General features: G+C 40.9%; 2 protein-coding genes across 3 annotated transcripts in view; both read right to left on the bottom strand.

The window, feature by feature from the left end:
* Positions 1–195: 195 nt before the first annotated feature.
* sec22a (SEC22 homolog A, vesicle trafficking protein) lies at positions 196–5,347 on the bottom strand. Of its 2 annotated transcripts, none has more exons than XM_088353557.1 (7): positions 5,206–5,347; positions 4,210–4,420; positions 3,340–3,503; positions 2,177–2,375; positions 1,989–2,107; positions 924–989; positions 196–860 (listed from the first exon to the last, which is right to left on the bottom strand). In XM_088353557.1, exons 2-7 carry the CDS (start codon positions 4,389–4,391, stop codon positions 649–651), a joined length of 942 nt encoding a protein of 313 aa, XP_088209683.1. In that variant the 5' UTR covers positions 4,392–4,420; positions 5,206–5,347; the 3' UTR covers positions 196–648. The 2 variants fall into 2 exon arrangements, with proteins under 2 accessions (XP_088209683.1, XP_088209684.1); XM_088353558.1 differs by having other exon boundaries at positions 2,177–2,356.
* Positions 5,348–8,815: 3,468 nt separating this feature from the next.
* The window catches only part of pdia5 (protein disulfide isomerase family A, member 5), a 45,071-nt gene continuing 33,705 nt past the window's right edge, over positions 8,816–20,181 (bottom strand). The window contains exons 16-17 of the mRNA XM_088353083.1: positions 13,090–13,224; positions 8,816–9,714 (exon numbers count right to left, since the gene is read on the bottom strand). Coding sequence (XP_088209209.1) covers positions 9,634–9,714; positions 13,090–13,224 — 216 coding nt within the window. The 3' untranslated portion in view covers positions 8,816–9,633. The remainder of the gene's footprint in view (positions 9,715–13,089; positions 13,225–20,181) is intronic.

Below are 20,181 nucleotides of genomic sequence, written 5' to 3'. Positions count from 1 at the left end.
GTGTTGCTAAAGCAAGGCTCTTCTCCGCCCCCTCCTCACTGGGATGAACAGCATCTTTCGAGTCCGGTCGCCAGCTAAAATTCATACTCACGCTCACGCAAGGAATGTGGAAGTAGTATCCTTCACTGTCACTTTAACGGATTGCGCACAATCAAAGAATCATCAGTGATCTTCTTCATAGACTTTACAGCCACATTAGGGAACAGTTGCAGTTTAATTTAAGAGTACAAAAAAAGCCCATCGGTCTGACAGAGTTGATATACCAGCCCCCCCCCCAAAAAAAAACACATAATTACATCTCATAAGGAATACGGATTAGTCAGCATTGCATAGCTAGGACAAAATATTTTTTAAAGAAAGTCATCTTACCGTAAATATGAACAAATGTGAGTTGCTAATTTGGTGGTGCAAACCAACCGCTCAATTACATTTGAAACAATCTGCCGCTCTATAGGTCATACCAGGAAATCGACGACAACCCTCAGATGACGGCAGTGCACTGTTTTGAATGCCATATCAAAAGAAACGTACCTACGTTTTTAATGCTTATCTCACGTTGCGTTCAGGGTCGTCAGACATCACCACCACTGTCATTTTTTTCCAACTCATCAGGCATCCTTATATCCGCTCGTCAAGTCATTGGCATTTTTAGGCCAGAGTCAGACATTGTAGTCCGGTGTCTTGCCCAAAGGCTGCCTGAGGTGCGTTTGCAGAGTCATGAAAGAGGCGACGGCCACGTGGAACAGGATCTGCCACACGTTCCTGAGCTGGAACAGGTACATGTTGCACGTGCAGACCGTCCCCAGAGCCAGAAAAGACTTCGCATTCCTCCATGCCGAGAAATACGCAAAGAGGTAACACTGAAAGGTGAGAGGGAAGTTTGTATTGTGATGTTAGCCTATTAGCAAGTCAGTCGAGCCAACCTGGTAGAGGCAGGCAGCGGCGCCCAGGAAGAAGGCCATCACGTAACTCAAGTCCTCGTCTTCGTCCTGCCAGAAAAGAAAAGGTTGTGACGAAACGGCTCAAAACACCTTTTCCACTGTAGCACTTCTCCTTGTTTAATAAAGTGGGATATATTCAGAATGTATACGGTTTAATTTTCAGTCAAATTCCATGAGGAGCAGAGGGCCATCGGAGAGAATGACATATGAGACCGACAGAAACAAAGACAAAGAGAGGGACATAAAGAGTGACAGACCAAAAGGGAGTGACAAAAAGAAAGAGGGACAGGGAGAAAAAGACAGCATGCAAAATGGACAGAAAGAGTGTTAGAGAAGACAGATGTAAAGAGAGAAAGTGAGTGACAAAGGGAGACAAAGACAGAATGAAATAAAGTAAGACGGGGACAGAGAAGGAGGGTCAGAGAGACGGAAGGAAAAACAGGGATAAAGAATGATTTAGACACACGGGGAAAAAGGGGGGGACAGTGAGACAGGGACAGAAGGACTGATTTACAAAGTGAGAAAGGAACATAGAGGGACAGAGAAACGGTGACAGTGAGACAGAAAGTGGGAGCTACAGAGAGCGACAGCAAAAAGGACAGCTAAATGACAGAAGGATGGACAGAGAGACAGCAGGAGAAACAGGGAAAAAGAAGGATTCAAAGAGAGATAGAAAGTTAAAGAATGTGAGACAGGGAGAACTGGAAACAGACAGTGAGGCAGAGATTCGAGAGAGGGGAACAAAGAGACAGATTGACAGATAGTGACAGAAATGGAGATTACGAAAGTAAAACATGGAAAAACAAAGACTGACAGACAAGAAGGACTGAGGAAGTGTGAGGCCAGGTCAAGCGTAGGACCGGACAACACGCTGGGATTAAAGCAGCAGCCGAGTTAAAACTGACGTTCGTCTTTCGCGACACATCGGGTCAGTCGCTCGATGAAAAACGACGTGTCCGCCGGCCGATCGAATGATGCGAACGCCCAAGCGCTAAGCCGACACCCGCTCCCTCAGCTCGAGGCGAGACCATCTGTCGGGGGTCTCACCTGAAGGACGCTCTCGATGGCGTGCACCCCCCGCAGCAGGTTGAGGCCGGCGCACAGCGCGCCCAAAACGCAAGACACCGCGCCGGGAAGCGTCGGCGGCGCCAAGGTCTGCGCGGGAGCTGGAAGGCCAAAACGTCAAAGAGCCTCAGAGAGCGTCCGAGAGAATCAAAGAAGCGGCGTCCGCCTACCGATGCCCTTGTACTTGGCGGAGGAACGCGAGGAGAATCCGTTGAGCGCGCCGAGGTCGTGGGCTTCCAGCCGGTAGGGAGGACGCAGCTTGATCTCCGTCTGCATGTCGGACATGTTGATCTTGGTGGAGAGCGAGCGGGGGCTGTTGTAGCGATGCTTCGTCCTCTGGATCACCAGGTCTGGAAAGAAAACGGACGACTGTCCCTTGAGTTCATCGAGAGCATTCCGAAATGAGATTTCCATGGAAGAATGGTCGTATAAAACTAAAAATAGGTTGGAAGAGTTAGTAGGAATGCCCACTGAGACACATAGTCCGTAATAAAATCCAGGATCAAAAATAAAAACATCGACGTATTGCTAAAAGCGGCGTGATATTATGGAATTCTACTGATGGAGATGAATAAAGATGCCAGACAATTGTAATTAGTTTACAAGTATGTGAAAATAAGGAAAAGGATTGCGCGTAAAGTTTAAACCGACAGTGTGGAATATTTCACCCTAGAGGTCATTTGTAGCCGACACGCGTTTGTCCAAAGAAGACGCACTTCCGCAGTAGTAAGATAACACTCATACACGTCGGCTTCTTCAAGATATGACCGTTTCTAAAGTTCAGATTCTAAATATACAAAATATTCCAGATACCACGTTTGTATTTGCTTATTTTTTGAGTGCTATGTTTAAACAGTAGTATTGGGACCAAGAGGTTCCAGGTTAGATTACCAAGTCCGCCGGAATAATTGTCAAAGTGTCCTTGGGCAAATCACCGAACCCCTCGTGCCCCTGATAAGCAGCCTTGCATGTGAATGTGAAGCGCATCCTAAAGCGCTTTGGGAAGTCTTCATTGACTTGAAAAAAGCTATATGTATGCGGTACCATTTAAAGGATTTAGATGGAATCTGGATTCGTTTTTTCATTTTTCTTAGTGATTGAGAGTGGTGTTTAGACTGTACTTTTCACCTTTTATGCTACGCTAACAAATAGAAAATAAACTGCAGTGACGAGCAAGATGTCACATGATTTATTTTGTTACTGGGTGATCAAATGAGTTTCTCCTAAAAATGAACTTATCTTTTCATTTAGCAGCGTGTCAATGGATACATAAATCCGAGCAGCGATAAAACGGTTCAAGTAAAAAAAAAAACAACAAAGGGGACGAGGTTACCAAATTCAATGAAGGAGTACGGCCTGATGGCCGCCGCGACGCGTTTGCCGTCGTAGGAGACGATAAATTCCTTCTGCAGCTCGTCTAGGAAGGAGAAGGCGAGCACGCTAGGGTAACTCGATGAACACACCATCATGTAACACACACCCAGGGCACTCGTGAAGCTACAGAAAACACAACAAAGATTGAATTAATTTGCGTGTCAATTTGACCTGTGGCTTAGCCCCAGCCCCAAATGGGATGAGTAAACCCATTACCCTTTAAAATGGTTCAACAGTGTGAACGGGGTACATGCAAATCTGATAGGAAGTATTCTGAGAGGCCGGGCAAAAGTGTGTATTTTTTACCCTTTCCAAAGCCACATTTAAACCAGGACAAGTGTCAGCTTTGGATAAAGCTATGTGGTCGTCCACAGCACCTACTCATCAAGGATAACGTTATTAAGGATGTCTAACTTAATTGGAACTTTACTGGAGAGAAATATCAAGTTAAAACATCTCACGTTAGGCTAACATTAGCTCAAGTTAGTTCTGCCGTGTACATCACATCGCTTTGTTTACCGGGCTCGCTCAAAAATGTTTCTTCAATATTTTGGCTTCAAGGGTCGGAAAGGTTCCGGACCCCTGCCGTAGATTGTATAAAATGGTGATGACAATGAGATGCGCTTTATTGTGTTTACTTATGGTGACTCGGAAATGATTTGTGATCTTTGGAGGCCCAAGTGCGCATCAATTGCCCCCTGCCAAATGTCTCCTTCTGAGACACTTCCAATAGCGCTCTTCACAGAATGTTTGTTGGAATGAGTAAAGGATGCAGGGCTTCACCATTGCTCAATATCCATGCATCCCCGAACGCCTTTAAAACACATACTTGACGTTGTAAGGTCCACTCTTGAAGGTGCACCGGTCAGGGAATTGCGCCAATTTTTTGGAGATGGCCTTCATGTGCTTCCTGGTCTCGTGCAAATCTCGGTCTTGCTCGTAGTCTGTGGACGCCGAAAGCGGCAAACCGTCGCCCACGCGCACCACAGAGGCAAAAAGCACGCTGGACATCTCGGCAACGAGATTTGGTGAGATTAAACCTGAGGGGAAAGAGTACTGCGTTTATAGTGTACGACCTCTATTTTTTGATGATAAATCAGTATAAAGTGTGCGTTATACACGAATGAATACAGTGAATATTCATTAAAAAGAAAGCATTAATGAGAAGATTCACAACCCTGGGACTATAAGGATATAGAGTAGTAGACCCACCAACTTTATGTCACAATTCTTACCATATGACGGATTTATATTGCATCCCGTGTGTTCACAGTAGATTTATTCAACATTTGAATGGATTGCCTTGCTCGGGGACGTGCTTATAGGTACATGATTTGAATGACACAACATTGAAACGTGGCTTGGGAGAAATGAGATAAAACTGTTAGGCGGAAGTGACGTCACAAACCATGGACAGCTCTACTTTGGACACAACACACGAAATTAAAGGATCATTTCTAACAGTTCCATTGTAGTTTAGCATACAAACTTACGTCTTTAAAAGAAAACAGGCAGAAAAGACGCAAGCAATTCGAATTAAAGAGAAACAGGAACTACTGAGCATGGTAAGCTCAATATAACCAAAATGGAGTCTCTCACATTGTTCAAAAATATAGAATACTTTGGATAGTAACTCGAATAAGATGATTTTAAGTACGTTTATTATTATGGATAATTAGTTCACACAAAAGGCAACAAAAGGCGTTTGCCTAATCTAGCTCTGCTTTCGCGTGGCTAACGTTAGCTTGCTAAGGAAGTGAAGCTAGTCAAAAGGACCGGGATGTTTCGAAAAGGTTTTAAAAATAAATTAAGTTGTGTTTTGTACCTCAATTAATAAAGTTGCATCACGGATATTTTCAAAAAGTCCAGAATGTTGGGGAAATGGACTCATTTTGTACCCAAAGTTGCCCAGTTGAGGAAGACGCGTCGACTGCTGCAGTGTTTTACGTGGCTTACTTGCAAAGCATTGTGGGAAATTGTGGGGATTTTGCCTGGACAAAAAGTTGGACTATAGATTTTTCTATTTCAGGAACATTCTCGTTTATTTTTTATCAAATAAGGTTTTTTTTTTTTTTTACTATTTTCTGGATTTTTGGATCCACATTTTACATTGACGAAAAACTTTCAATGAATGTAGTATTAGAGTACCTGGTCAAATTGAGTTACGAATAACTTTTCGTTACAATTAAACAATATACATTAGACCAAGTATTTGAATCAGGCTTACGTTGCACATTACTGCACTGAATAAAAACAAGTAAATATGTTCTGAATACATTTATTTAAGAGAAACTTGCATTCTAAATATTGCCACTAGATGTCGCCAAAACCAGACAAACTTAACATGTGGCGTAGATAGGCAAAAGTGGCGTACATCCACAGGTATCCATTATCTGGACCGCTTATACTCAGTAGGGTCGCAGGGGTGCTCGAGCCCATCCCAGCTGTCCTCAGGCACTGGGCAGGGGGACACCCTCAACCAGTCGCAGGGCATACAGAGACAGGCAACCATTCACTCGCTCATTCAAACCTATCGACAATTTGGACCGTCCAATTCACCTCACAGGCATTTTTGTTGGAATGTGGGAGGAAACCGGAGTGCCAAACCCTATGCAAGCACGGGGAGAACATGCAAACTCCCCGCAGGGAGGCTGGTCACTGGATTTGATCCTATGACCTCAGAACTGTGCCGCGAAGGCGTTAACCCTTCAGGCGCCGTCCTGCCTAAAGTTGCATACGTATTACAATTAAAAAAAAGGATCCATCGTATAAACGCGAGCAAATAAATAATGAAGCCAATTGATTTACAGATTTTTTGTAATAAGGTCCTTGTGCCCTTCAAGCAATTAGAATTGCATTTATTGTCACTGATAAAGTATTGACTAATTACATATTAGATGATTAATTAATGTCCATTCTTGGACGAGTCCCGAAAAATCTAAAAACAGGAAAAAAAAAGTGTCACTGGAAAAAAAACAGTTCCTAAAATCTTAAAATGAACACAGACCAAAGCAGGAGCAGCTAAATAACTGTAGCAGCTAACGGAGAGCCACGGCATGCAGCCAAGTGGCTAACATGAGTGGCTAGAGAATGAAACAGTGGTAAAAAGGAATTACGGTGATCATCACATGGAGGGCTCAGCTGTGGATGGTAAGTGGCTGTTACGTGCTAAAGGCAAAACCAAGACGAACCAACTCAGCAGAACGGACATTTGGGGTTCCATAGTAGTAAGATGGCAGCCAAACATGTCAGCTTCGATAATTTGTGGAGTATGATTAGAAAAATTCGAAACATCCGGATCTTAAAAAAAAACCAGCATGTAATTTGTACACCTTTTCATGGCCAAATTCAAGCACTTTCTAAGGACATTCGAAATCAATTTTCTAATTGCTCCAGTACCATTAAAGAAAGAAATCAGGTGTGAATCGTGTACATATGCCATTTTTAATCTTGCGTGTGCATTTATCAAGAAATATGATCTTTAGATGTTGACTAAGTTGTGAATGTATTTGTGGATCTGAGCAATATATATATATTTTGAGGCAAATCTAACCTATTATAGGCGATGGTTAAAAATGACAGTAATATGTAGCGTTTTCAGTTACAGGAAGTTTTTCCCATTACATTATAACATTGGGAAATGCTACCCTGTTTAGTTGGAGCTTGCAACGGTCTTGTAGGGGACGATAACACCTCATAGGACAATTTCATACAAACTAACGCCACCTGCTGTTAATCACAAGAAAGGAAACTGCAACGGCAAAGCCATCAGAAAAGCAATGTCGGTGTCTATTAAACAGGCTTAAGAAACATGGCAACAGTTCCAAGCATTTTGCTAGTATTTCACCCAAAATTCAAGCACTTTTCAATCAACAACAAAATTTAATAGGATTGAAAGCACTCGTACAGGCTTCGTACATCCTTTTCATGGACAAATTTCCTATTTTTCCAGTACTATTCAAAGAAGAAATAATAGATTTCTATCTTGTTAACAATGATAACTATTTATAGTCGTTATTTTTATTCATTTAAACAGCAGCCTTATTTTCAACTTGCTTGGGCGCAACACTAGGGAAAAATACACTGCACATGACAACGCCGTACAAAATAATGTCAGCTGCCGGTAATCACGAGGGAAGAAGAAATGCAACGAAAACAGTGAAGCCACCAGAGAGCAGTGACGATGACACTTTTCAGCAGACTAGTTTTATTTTTATTTGTTTAATGCTCTGTCTGCAGAGTAAAATTGCTGACACATATGGCGACAATCTAAGCATTTACAAGCAATTCACCAAAATTCAAACCTTAAAAACGCATTCAAATTCAAGCATTTTCAACAATTTCAAGCACCTCTTGGCACTGACTTGTACGAAATGCATATTAGTGTGATAGTGAATATTTTTTTGCTTAATAATTAAATCAATAATGTTTTATTTCAATTCATACTTTCACCACGAGGTGTCGCAATGTGATACACACGCAGGGTTTAATATTTCTCTTAATGCTGTTATTTTATTGAAAATACTGCTCACAAAAATCCCAAAAAAGAAACTTTGTGTGTTAAACATATATAAACATGTCCTCTTTATGTTGCCAGACAAGGCAGATTGATTTTTTTTTATTTTAAGTGAGAAAGAAAGAAATTCATTTTGGAAAAAGTAGTATTTTATTCATTGTTATTTGCACAGTAGGGGGTGATAGTATACAGCTGATTGAACAAAGGCAACAATGACTTCTTGGCATAAGGGAAATGCACAAATCCTGCAAAAAAAATCAGCCCCAAAAGACAAGAAATACGATTTCCTCAAAGATGATGATCTCACCGCACATTCCTGCTTGGAATGTTTCGGTCATCGCACCGCACGTACGACATGGTCTGATTCTTATTATCTCGCTGTTTCGTTGGCAAATAAAAATAGAAAGAAAAAAAAAATCACACAAACGCGTTTAATGCCTTTAATTGTGTCACGCGATCCCTGAGAACCTTAAAAATGGACCATGCCGGAAACCAAACGATTAAATGATGAAACACCTAACACCTCGAAACATTTGGAAAGGGGAAAAAAACATTTTTGAAAAGGAAAAACGACATGGTCTTGTCCCTTGTTACACCTCCAAAACCCAACATTGCAAACCCTTTTGCTACCTTCATATAAAAGAAGAGAGACGTAAACATTCATTGTACATGACTTTGATTTCTTGAGTCACTTTTAGCATTGGCCAACCCATTTTGGGGGGAACATTCAGTAAAAAAGGATTTCTTCTGCCTCTATTTTGAGAAAAAAACCGACTCATTTGAAAAGTTACTCGAATTAAAATCTGAACATCCGATTAAAGGACTGTCTCAAAAAAGAAGAATATTGATGATATTTATTTTCTCTAATACAATTTAAAAAAATGTCAAAAAATGTGTAGATTCATTACAGATCGACAGAAATATTGCAAGCCCTTTATTAGATCAATATTCAATAATAAAGTCAATATTGATATTTTGAGTTTTTGCCATAAAAAACAATATTAAAACAATAAGCAATATTTCAGTTGATTTCTCATGAATCCAGAATGTGTGACTTTTTTTAAACCACATTAAAAAAAAAGAAGATTCTATCACAGTATTTCTGAAACAGTCCCGTGTATCTAATTTATATAATGTGCTAGACAACATGAATCAATCGTCGTCACAATTAGATTTCGGAAAAATCTGCAGGTATTTGTAATTGTGCACAATGTCCGGAAATAAAGGCCAAATTCTGTCGGTTGGCGCAGTGAAAATGTCTTTTGAGGTGACAAAAAAAAAGAAAAAGTCAGCGGAAGCCATATTTGGCATTATTCTTCTTGACTTGACGGGAAAAACAAGCCCAGGCAAAAGACCCCAGGCTGCTGCTTTATACGTTCCCGATATAAGGCCACCGTTTGAGGAAAAAAAACTCACCCTTTGGCCCGGATCGATGGCACGCCACGTGGCTACATGAACGGTGGCGTCGCTTGTTGAAGGAGAAGCTCGAAACTAGACGGAGGGTTCCGGAGATGGCCGGGTTCCCCTTCCTGCCATTGCATAGATAAGGACCGTCGCCTGTCACATCATCAGTCACAGTGTCCAGGCGGGTTTAGTGTACTAGGTTCGCCTCAGACAGAAGAAGATTCAAATATTAGAGGTCATTTTTGTTTTTGTGTGTCAGTGCTGATATGGCCCTCGAAAAGGGGTTGCGGGTTCGAGCAGGGCGGGTCGGGGGGCAGTGTCCATTCACGATCATCAGAGCTCCTCTTTCCTCTTCTGGACTTTTTCTTGATCTTTGCCTCGGAGGCTGCGCATGAAGCCGATAAATCCTGCCTCCTGTAAGGAGGAGATCAAACCAGACATCAACTTTCAAGTGTGGTATTGCCTCTGTAACAGAGTTGAAGTTTGATTGTTTTGAGTTTTTTTGAATTCTCACAAAATCTGTGTTTTTGTTGCATGACTGTTAAACTTCTGGTACCGCATTCATTTGTGAAGCCATGGGCGTGTGCGACCGTCTTTTTTGTTCGGCACTTTATGGGCTTCTGCGCTTGCCGTACCTTCAGCTCTATCACCTTGTGCTGAAGGTAAGCTGTGCCCAATATCAGTTCATATTTTGCTAAATATAGGAGCTGCTTTCACCAACTATTTTTGTACATAAATGTACATAAGTTGTGCAAAATGATGCATAAAGAAATCACACATTAAAAGTAAAGTAATGAAGTTTGAAACGATGTGATGCAACATGTTTCAAGGCAACCACGCCATGAGGTGCGGCATGTTGAGTGGTCCCGTTTTTTCCATTTTTGTTAATGCTTTAGATGATTGCAGTCGTGCACAGACGCCCTGACTTCTTTGTATTGTTTATTGAATGCAGGCAATAAACCGAGTGACTGTGAACTCTTGTGTCACGCATGATTGAGGGTCGTTACACCTCCACTTAACCCCCTACAATCCTGTAAAATTGGCCTCAAGTCACAATCATGCTGTTGTTAAACCGTTCTCATCTCAACAGTTTTGTTCTCTTTTGAAAGGTACTCTCAAGTTTTTTTTGCAATCATATGTCTGCAGATGAGTGTAGCACAGACATCTTAGCTGAAAAACCTCCGGGACCGTGGCATGAAGCCTTACCTGGTCCCAGGTCAAATTGGATCACAATCAGAAAACCTAAACATTGTATTTTGCAGTTTTCTGGAGGTATGGCAAAGTTTTTCCCAAAGTGGCCGCTCAAAAAGGACCCTCTATTAGAACAACTCTAAAACCTGTACAACAGTGTATTTGACTTTTTAGACTTTGTGAATAAAATTTGAAGAGTTGTGAATGTTTGATTCCTTTTTCCACGTCTCTAGCGGTGATGAGGCACACTTGTGCGTGAAAATCGTGCGCAGGACTGGATTGTGAGTGGTCTAATGTTTATTTTTGGGTGTCATTTGAATACATCTTGTACGTTATGCATAAATTTATTTTTAGAATTTCATTGGCTAACCAATGTGTCAATCATCATCATCATCATCAGATAGAGCTATAGAAAGGCATGTTTGTCTTTTCCAAAACAGGCCCTCATTGGCTATTGCAGGCTGTGAACTGTAAAAAAAAAAGCTTTCAATTGATTGAAAGAGGTGTCATTCGAGAGGTCTAAGGCTCTGGCCATATTGGAAATCATCTTACGAGTTTGTTACTTGTAAAAGGGAAAAAAACAACAAGGAACGTCCAACGATGCAGGAACGATTTTAGTTGGGCTTTTTCTTTCTATCATTCAGCATTACCGTATGTTTTGGAGTCAATATTTGACACGGCTTGTTTCGCTGGACTGTCGTGAATGTGACAAGACAATGTTTGCGGAGAATCTAGAGCACTTCATTGGTGAGGTATACCGGCTTTATAGTTTTCAAACTGATTGTGATGTTCCTTTGATGAGTACATTTTGAAATGGTCAATATATCTTGAATCTCAAGAGTTTGCACGTTCCAATGATATGTGACATGACGTATTTCAGTGACCGATGAAGTCTTCTTAACTTGCTTCTTAACGTTCGGACAGCCCGCCTGCCGGCTGTCGGAACGTTAAGGGGTTAAAGTGACAGTGTGTACACATTTGCCACTGGATGTTGTTGTAGCCTAGAACTGAAGCATGTGCATTCAAAGAAGAAAAACTATTGAAGCCCGAAGGATACCAATCTGCAAAATTTAGAAGCCTAATTCCTTATTTTCTTGCGTGGGCAAAGATAAATTTCACCCATAAAAGCTGCAAGTGATATCAAAAGACCGAGCAAGCCGGATACATGTGGAGCGGCTGAAAAATAGCCATTGATACTTAAGAATAAAGCAAGCTTTATTTACACAGAGCAGCTAACAGTGATAAAACCGGCTAGTTACAGCCTGCAGCCAGGTGGCTAACAGGAGTTGCTAGAGAACGAAACAGTAGAAAAAAAGTGCAGGATGCTCGAAAGGGGGGACATGACGACCATCAGATGGTAAGTGACTGTTGAGTGCTAAAAGCACCACCGGGATAAGCTAGCGTGGCAAAATCATCATTTGGGCTTCTGTAGTTGGCGGCCAAAAATAGGAGCTTCTTCGAAGGGCATCTCTAAATGTGTGTTTTTTTTGTTTGTTTTGTTTTTTAACAAAATTCTAAATCTATGAGTCTTGAAGAAAACAAATTATGTTACTGAGTTGCAACTTTGCTTCTTATTTGAATCAGTAGTGTTTTATTTGAATAAATAAAGAATTTCTCTACAACTACACCAGGGGTTGCTATATAAAGTAATACACACTGGTGCTTAAAAAAGTCAGTAAAATAACTCTTTACAATAACCCTTAATTGTTCTCTGGTGTTCATTAATGACTGATGCCGTTTTTGTGTGGGTGCTGTGCCAAGATAAAAACAAACATGTGGATTTTTTTCACAACCTAGAGGAATATTAAAAAATAAATAAAAAAAACAATAAGAGATCGGGGGAGTTGATATATTATCATTCAGGCTATCAAATTTCCATCTGTATGGCTGCAATAATGATGATACAGCCTTCTTTAATACATTCTTTGCACAGTCTGGTCAAAAAAAAAAAAAAAATATGTATATAAATATAGCTAACCTTACCACAAAATATTGAACATTGCCGTTGACAGCATATATAAACGTACAAGATTCATACGAAGCTCGTATTGAAGGAGTTTAAGATTTGAATCTTGGCATTACATAATTTTACACACGCTAGTATATAGACGTGGTTTTCATTTAATGGGAAAAACCCCACGAAAAACGAGTCGACTGCATTGACAACTGTCTATGCTACTTGATTCATCCTGAAGGCAACACAACCAGGAAGTAGATGTTTTTTTATATACTTTAATACAACTCAAGTAAATAAAATTAAAGCACTTCATTAAATCAACATAAAATGTACGATATCCAAAATACTCACACCCAAAAATAAATAAGTAAAATAAATAAACCTGACTGTTTGGAATAAAAAAAATCAAACAACCCGGAAGTAAACGTGTCCTAGCAGCAGCCCCACGTTGACACCCACACTATGGTACCGGTATGGTTTCTTAGTCTATAACATAACATTGTACTTGAATACAGGGAAATGGCAGCAAAGAACCTGAATATATTACATAAAAAAAGTTACAAGGACATGATCATTAATATATCAAAAATACAACCTAACTCTCAACATTATACGAGTTGCACCGAAATATGAAAACTCACCCCACGATCGCCATGATACTTGTCCACAAACTTGGCATAGTTGTAGTAGTTGAAGGTTGGGTAGCCCTCCACACCCTCCTGCTTGCACAAGTCCTGGTTTTGGCCCTTGGTGCAGTCCACCGCTGCATATGCGATCTGAATAGACCGGCAACACAAACAGGAAAGCATAGAAAATAGTCAGTTATGACAAAGTTATTTTGTAAGGCAGTAAAGTAAGATACAGTATTCCTTCGATTTTCATGTTTAATCTGCTAAATAAACGCATTTATTCAGCAAATATCTGTAAATCATTATGTATACCGTAATTTCCAGACTACAACCTGCATTTTTTGTCACACAATTTCGACTGGAGTTTGATCTTGGGCTTAAAATGTCAATCATCAAGCCGGGCCGGGCTTCTCTCTCCCCATTTTTCTTTTCTTTTTGGATGTTCTGCATAGCATACACTAACTTTCACTTAATTATTTAGATGACTGCTTTTTACTTTTACTTGAGGCACCCAAATTATATATTTACGATATCATATCGAAGTTGCTTACCAAACGATCAGTTGAACCCCAAATCAGTAAACCTAAAGCCATTTTTATCCTCCGTGTTTGGGGAAAAGATGCGCGGCTTCCTCTTTCCACCTCTACGTGGCTTACGTCAGACTTCTCGCCAGCAGCTTACAAGCGTTACAAACTTTCTTTCTGCTTTAAAAGCTGCATATTTCACGGATCGCATCATGTCATTTGCGGAATACGATTTTCTTTTCGGTGCCATTTTGTTCGGTTTCATTTTGCTGCACTTCAGCGCCGAAATGAACAATTTGGTGCTGCACTTCAAGTGCACACATGATTTGAGGGACTCGGCCCCAAGTAAACCACAAGCTGAAACGCACACTTGCAGAAGGTACGCATTTATTTGTGGAACATATTAATCGAAGAGAAATCAGTGATGCACCGAGTCGAACCGCGGAATGGCGAGGGAATTTTAAATCTTTCAGATTTCATTTCGCCCTATGTTCCGGTCCGGAGCCTTCGCTATGAGAACGCTGGTCTACTCCCAAGAAGAAATCCGCAGGTTCAAGAGTGTTCTCAATTCGAGCCCCGGTGCTGTGGAATGCTCTTCCCCCTGAGATTCGATCTTCAACCTCAGTGGAAATGTTTACATCTAAGCTTAAAACACACTTCTATTCTATAGCACAGGGGTTGGGAACCAATGGCTCTTTCTATGAGTACCTGTGGCTCAGAGACAAATTTGATTGCATGCAAATTTTCTCCATCTCGTTCAAAACTTGAGCCATTAATCCTGTTCAGATACACGCAAAGCCAAACCAAAGCTGAATTTTAGTGCAGTACTTCGCAGAATATATAGGGCACGTTTCTCACTACAATTTACAGTCAAGGTGTCACAAAAAAAAAAAAAAAAAAAAAAAAATTATATATATCGTTTTGGCTGTACAACGCTAAAGAATCCTTTTTATAAAAGCTCACTATATAATCTGTGTTTGGTGTTCAGATACCTTAGGATGAAATCCACAGAACAAACTAAATACGCTAAAACACCGGAAGAGAATTTAAAGTTATTTGATTGGGTGAGTGGGAGGGATGGGTGGAGCTATGCAAAAAGTGCAAGCACTCCCTCCCATCTCTCGCCCTACGCCGTCTGCGCCAAAGGTAAGCACATCAGGCTCCCCGCTTGCAGAATGTTGTGACGTTTTTACAAAATAACTGCTTGAATCTGGTTTTGAAACCTATATGTATGAAAAAAAGGGTCAAAATGAGTTTAACCAATCTTGAGTCATTGCAAGAGACAAGTTTAAAGTAGTATATTTGTTGATTTTGGGACATGGGCTCTGGCATTATTCTCTTTTTATAATTTTTATCAAATCATCAAAAATAAATGTGCTGAAGACTAAGCTTTTGTCTGGGGCATGGGTTTAGCAATTTAGTATTTTTGTCTCATAATAAATGGTGTGGCTCTTTCCCAAAATAAAATTAATATATTTTGTTCTTATGGCTCTTTGAGTCAAAAAGGTTCCCGACCCCTGCTATAGCATATGAATAACATAGATTGTATATTGACAATATAAGGGGATGGTGTCATAATAGTCTGTAGTTTGCAATAGTCTTTGATCTGTGCAGCCCTTTGAGACTATTTGCGATGAAGGGCCAAACAAATAAACATGACTTGACTTGAATCCATAAGATGTGGAGATAAATGTATATGTTTGAGTGCTTCACTAAAGCCTGGGGGGACACAGCAGAAAGCAGCAGTATCAATACCGAAGGTGTAATTCAGTGGAGATTCTTCTTTTACAGACAACCTTTAATGCAAAGATTCACTCAACAGAAGCCATCGTTTTGGCACCTTTACGGGCTTTTTTACGATTTGGGTACAGAAGTTAGCACTTTGTGTGCTTTGTAGACATTTTTACGAGCGCTCAACACCGTAAAAATGTAGAGGACGAATATACAATAACCGTAAAGGGCCTTTAAAAGGTCCAGCCGGCTAAATTCCGCTCACGGGACCGAAGGTGGATTCCGGGGGGGTTGCATCGTCGATTAGAGACAGGCGGAGGGCCGATGAGGCGTAAATGCCGAGCTGTGACCGGCGTCATTTTCCGAAAGACGGAAATGTCACGGCGGTCTCTCATAGTGCTGAGTGGCGCATATTGCGAGCGAGCGAGAGATGCGGAAGATGTGCTGAGGACACGAAAAACACAGCAAATGTTTTAGCCGGCTGTGTGCTGACAACAGACATCCTTATAATTTGTGAAAATGGAAGGAGGTCAGCATATATTGTTTATTCAAACCCTCGGACAAAGTCATCATTTCTGGGTGAAAAGCCGAGACGTGACAGAGAAATGAGATTGTGAAAGCTAAACCAGGATGATTATGACTCGCACCTTTCCCTATCAAAATACACAATAGCCCGAAGGGAAAAATTCTATTATCACACTTGCTGGTAGGCCTGGGTGATATGACAAAAATTGTTATCGCGACAAAAACGGTCTATCGATAATCATCGCATCCATTTTTTCTTTCATGTTTTAAATGTTTCATTTCATCAAAGCGGCGCCACCGCGAGCGGCAGCCTTTCCGGCAGCTCCGTGTTATTTCGCACTTTTTGTGATTTATTGTTTTAAGTGTCTGCTTCTATCTTCGGTGTTTTTCGTCCCCTTTGACAACAACACTTTGGATGACTTTCTATCCTATCTTTATGGGTTTTAACGCACAAAAATGATTTTATTCGAGAAATCAACTCCTTGCCCTAAATAATTCTCGTGCCAGCGTGATGAGGGGGCCCTATTGTGGATGCAGTGCCGGAGCTAAGGCTGAGCGGCTAGCGGCGTTATAAGTCTTTGGTACCGTCCGTAATCAGGGTAAATGTGAACTCTCTACCAAATATGACCGACGAACTGGCTGTGCTGGTGAAAAACATCAAAGCGTACAGGGAGTGCAGTTTGCTGTGTTTTACGGAAACGTGGCTCACGTCTAGCATCCCGGACGCTAACGTGGAGCTACCCGGCTTCAGCGCTGTTAGAGATAAGAAAGCCTGCGGGAAGAGAGAGGAGGCGGACTCGCTACGTGAACATGAGGCGGTGTAACCCTGGGCACAAAGTTTTCCATCTGCTGCAGGAACGTGGAACTTTTGGCCTAGCGTGTGACGTCATCCACTCTGTTGTTGCTAAACTACAACACAGCACCGCGAGGGCATCCTGTTAGTCTGTTAATAAACGACAAAGGAGACTGCTGGAAGTGTGAATTTCCCCACAGGGATCAATAAAGTATCTATCCATCTATCTAAATCTAAGTTTTGCCCCCAATCTTTAATATCAGAACAAGGACCCAGGGTGACAAACTACTACACAGAATTTCACAAATTTTAGCAATGATAAACAAAATTAAAGGTTAACAAAATGAGGTCGTTAAAACGCAGAACGTTTCACATAATCTGAGGTAGACCTGCAATCTATCCCCCCAAAAAAATAACAAACCAACTTTAAATTACCCTTGGCAACATGTTAAAGCCTCCGGGCACAAAGTCTTAATGTGACAATGTTAACAAATAAAAATAGACAAAAGAAAATGTTCAGTTTAAGAAGTGTGAGAAATGAACAAACAAAAGAGCCATTGCTTTAAAAACAAGTATGTTCTCAGAATCAGGCTTTAATGCTGCTCTGTAACAGGTCACAGTGTTCCCACCTGTGGTTGCAGGTATACCCAGGTAGCGCTTTACGAGCTAGCCGATTGTTGCTCACTGGCCCAGTGCTTCAGCAAATTTTAGCGAGCGACACTCTTAAATGGTGGATTGAGTTTGTCGTGTCGCCCGTCTGGGTCGGCGACCGGTCATAAGGTTATCAACATTTTTGAAAGAACCTATAAAGTAAAAAGTTTTTTAAGATTTCTATGAATGTATGTAGTGAGCATTCATCACTCTATATTTAAAGAAAATGGGGAAAAGGAGTTAGGTTCAAAAATAACTGAAAACGAGTGGGTGAATATCTGTAAAACACAGTGAACATCCACAAGCTGTCAGAATCTAAGTAATCCATCTGGAAGAACGTGGTCAGATTTATTTAATTACCCCCAAAATGAGAAGACACTTCGCTCAACATTCATTCAGATTATGTGGAGAGGTAGACGTTGAGCACATGCATATATTTTGGCTTTGGCCAAAAATACAAAACTAATGGGAGAAATTATGGTTTGCTTTAAAGAAAATTTTAGGATACGGGATACCATTAAAGGTGTTCTATTTGGAGTATCTAACAAAATAAATATTACAGAAAAAAAGATGAATACCTGGTTTAAAAAAAAAAGACATGACAAGATTATAGTATAAAGAGGGTCTACCAACTCAAATAAGGATACAGGAGACCCAATTCATGGACAAATGGGAAAAATGGATCGACTATAGGAACAATAAGGACACCCCTTACCAACAATGAAGACTGGACTTTGAAGAATGACTTGAGCATGGAAGTCATTTTCCATGACTGCAATATTGTTTTGCTTTCGTTTTTAAGTTTTCGTTTTTTGTCCGCCGTCTTGGTTGGCACACATTGTCAGCAAGGTTTGCAGAGCACATCTCTTTAATCAGACTCTGAAGTAACCAAATTACTCCCAAGGAACTGAAGATGAGTAGCCTCTCCTGTCTATGCCTCTTTCAGTTCGCTACGAGTGGATCTGCTGAGTGTTATGCTTCGTCTCTTTATAACTCGTTTTGACCATCTTGTTGTCTTTCCCCTTTCACTGTGCGAGCTGCTATTTCTGCAAAATGATTGGCTGGTCCCAGTCACCGTCTTTGTCTCCGGAATGCCGGTCTGTACCTTGCGTTTTCATTGCATTAGTCCCCCTTGTTTCCTCAGTTGTTGGGTCGGGTTACAGTTTGAATGATCCACTTTAATTGAACGCATCCATCGTGGCAGAAATTACAAGACGATAATAATGGTTATCGTTTTATGGCTCAGACCTACTCGCCGGTTTTGACCTCCGAGCAATCGATGGGAAATAGTGACAGCAGAAAATGAAGTCACACGACGACTGGCCATCGTCTCATTGATCCGCCAGTCATGGATAGCGAGAAACGTGCAGCGATGCGTTATTTCCTGTCACGCTGAAAAATACAACCAGTCAGCAGGCTGCATATTTGTTCTGAAGCTCAGAGAGCGTTATGTAGCTGAGTGTGCCGTGGCTGGTTGAGGTCATTATTGATTAGCAGGGAGGAGGATGGTGTTCAGAGGAAGGTTTCTAACAAGTCAATACGTTAGAGTCCTGTGCATTAAGTGTGACAGGAGTGAGGCAGCACTAGTGAAGACATATTGTCCTTCGAGGACATTGAATTCCTTGTGCTGTCATTACGGCACTAGAAGGTGTCCCTCCCATTTCAAGTTGAAGTCCAATCAAAACAGGAGGATTCATTTTCAGCACTAAAAATCTTGCAGTCAAAAATGACCAATAGTGCATTTTCAGTTTTGACCAAGAGAAAAATAAAACCAAAAAGGCTTCATTGTGATGATTCTGAGGTGAATTGAGCAATGTGAAACTGCCTTTCGCTTGGGGGAGAGTTCTTGCATGACACGGTTGCTCTTTTTTCATTTAGCACATGAGATGGAAAAACACCAACACTTTCAAAACTTTTACCAACATGACATTTTCTCAAATGTTCATGTGTCCAAGTTTTAGTGAGGCGCTCGACGGACTTAAGCTAATGTTGACATGCTAACTTTGTAAACATGTACTTTGTGTGTGACATTTAATCTGTCGCCAAGCAAAGTACGGTGAGAGTAAGGCTTGTTTGTTGCATTGGACTTTGCCAACAACTGCACAACATAATCGTCATCAATTCCCTTTGTTCTTCCAGTCCTCGATTGTCTGGCGCTAAGCCATGTCCAAGGAAAATATAAGAAACTATTGTTATTCAACTATAGCGAATAAACAAGTGTGACTTTTTTGTTACATTATACTGCACCATCATTGCAGTTATCTTTAGTTCCTTCCTCACCTTTTCTTGTCACTATGTCCTGTCCAGAAACGGGACTTTTTTAAATGACATTTTCTTTTCTAACCATTCAATACATTTATTTGAATCATCAGCTAGTAATAAGCCAATAGGTTCGTTATCATTTTTTCTATGCCTTTTAAGAGAGTCAGTGCAAAATATTACATTTTTTTAAAATGTCAATGTTGCAGTTTCTGTCACTTTTGATTCCAAATGTTTATATCGGAGCATCCCCAAAGAATAATAGAAATAATATTATATACAGTGCAATACAAGTTACCCAAGAAGCCTGCAGCAGCTCCACAATGAAACAAGCCTCAAAGTGCATTAAGTTTTGCCTTTACAGAGTGAAACAATGCGGCAGGGTTGCCTCAGCAAAGAGCCTGACTAAGATGCCATCTGACAACGATTTAAAACCAATTCCGTGTAAATGAGAAAAGAAAGGCCTCACAAAGGTTGAGCGCTACAGGGAAAGCATCCCGATGCACCGGAATAGGACAGGAACGCAGACGTGCGAGTCAGGAGTTATTACACGATGATGGAAGGGGGGAAGGTGTCCTTTCGTGACTGCCTGAAAGTGTGCCTCAACTCCTGCAATTTGAT

Source organism: Urocampus carinirostris, chromosome 14 (genome assembly GCF_059441175.1).
Source record: "Urocampus carinirostris isolate Australia breed hairy pipefish chromosome 14, RoL_Ucar_1.0, whole genome shotgun sequence".
NCBI lineage: Eukaryota > Metazoa > Chordata > Actinopteri > Syngnathiformes > Syngnathidae > Urocampus > Urocampus carinirostris.
Note: the sequence above shows the minus strand (reverse complement) of the source record. Positions and strands in the feature narration are given on the sequence as shown.

What these genes read in the sequence shown, in the direction of transcription:
- sec22a (XM_088353557.1), bottom strand. Translation starts at nt 4,391, where the DNA reads ATGTCCAGCGTGCTTTTTGCCTCTGTGGTGCGCGTGGGCGACGGTTTG. An exon ending in GTACTCCTTCATTGAATTTG is followed by an intron (nt 2,376 to 3,339) that starts GTAACCTCGTCC and finishes CTCAAGGGACAG; the next exon opens with TCGTCCGTTTTCTTTCCAGA. An exon ending in CCGCTGCCTGCCTCTACCAG is followed by an intron (nt 861 to 923) that starts GTTGGCTCGACT and finishes CTCACCTTTCAG; the next exon opens with TGTTACCTCTTTGCGTATTT.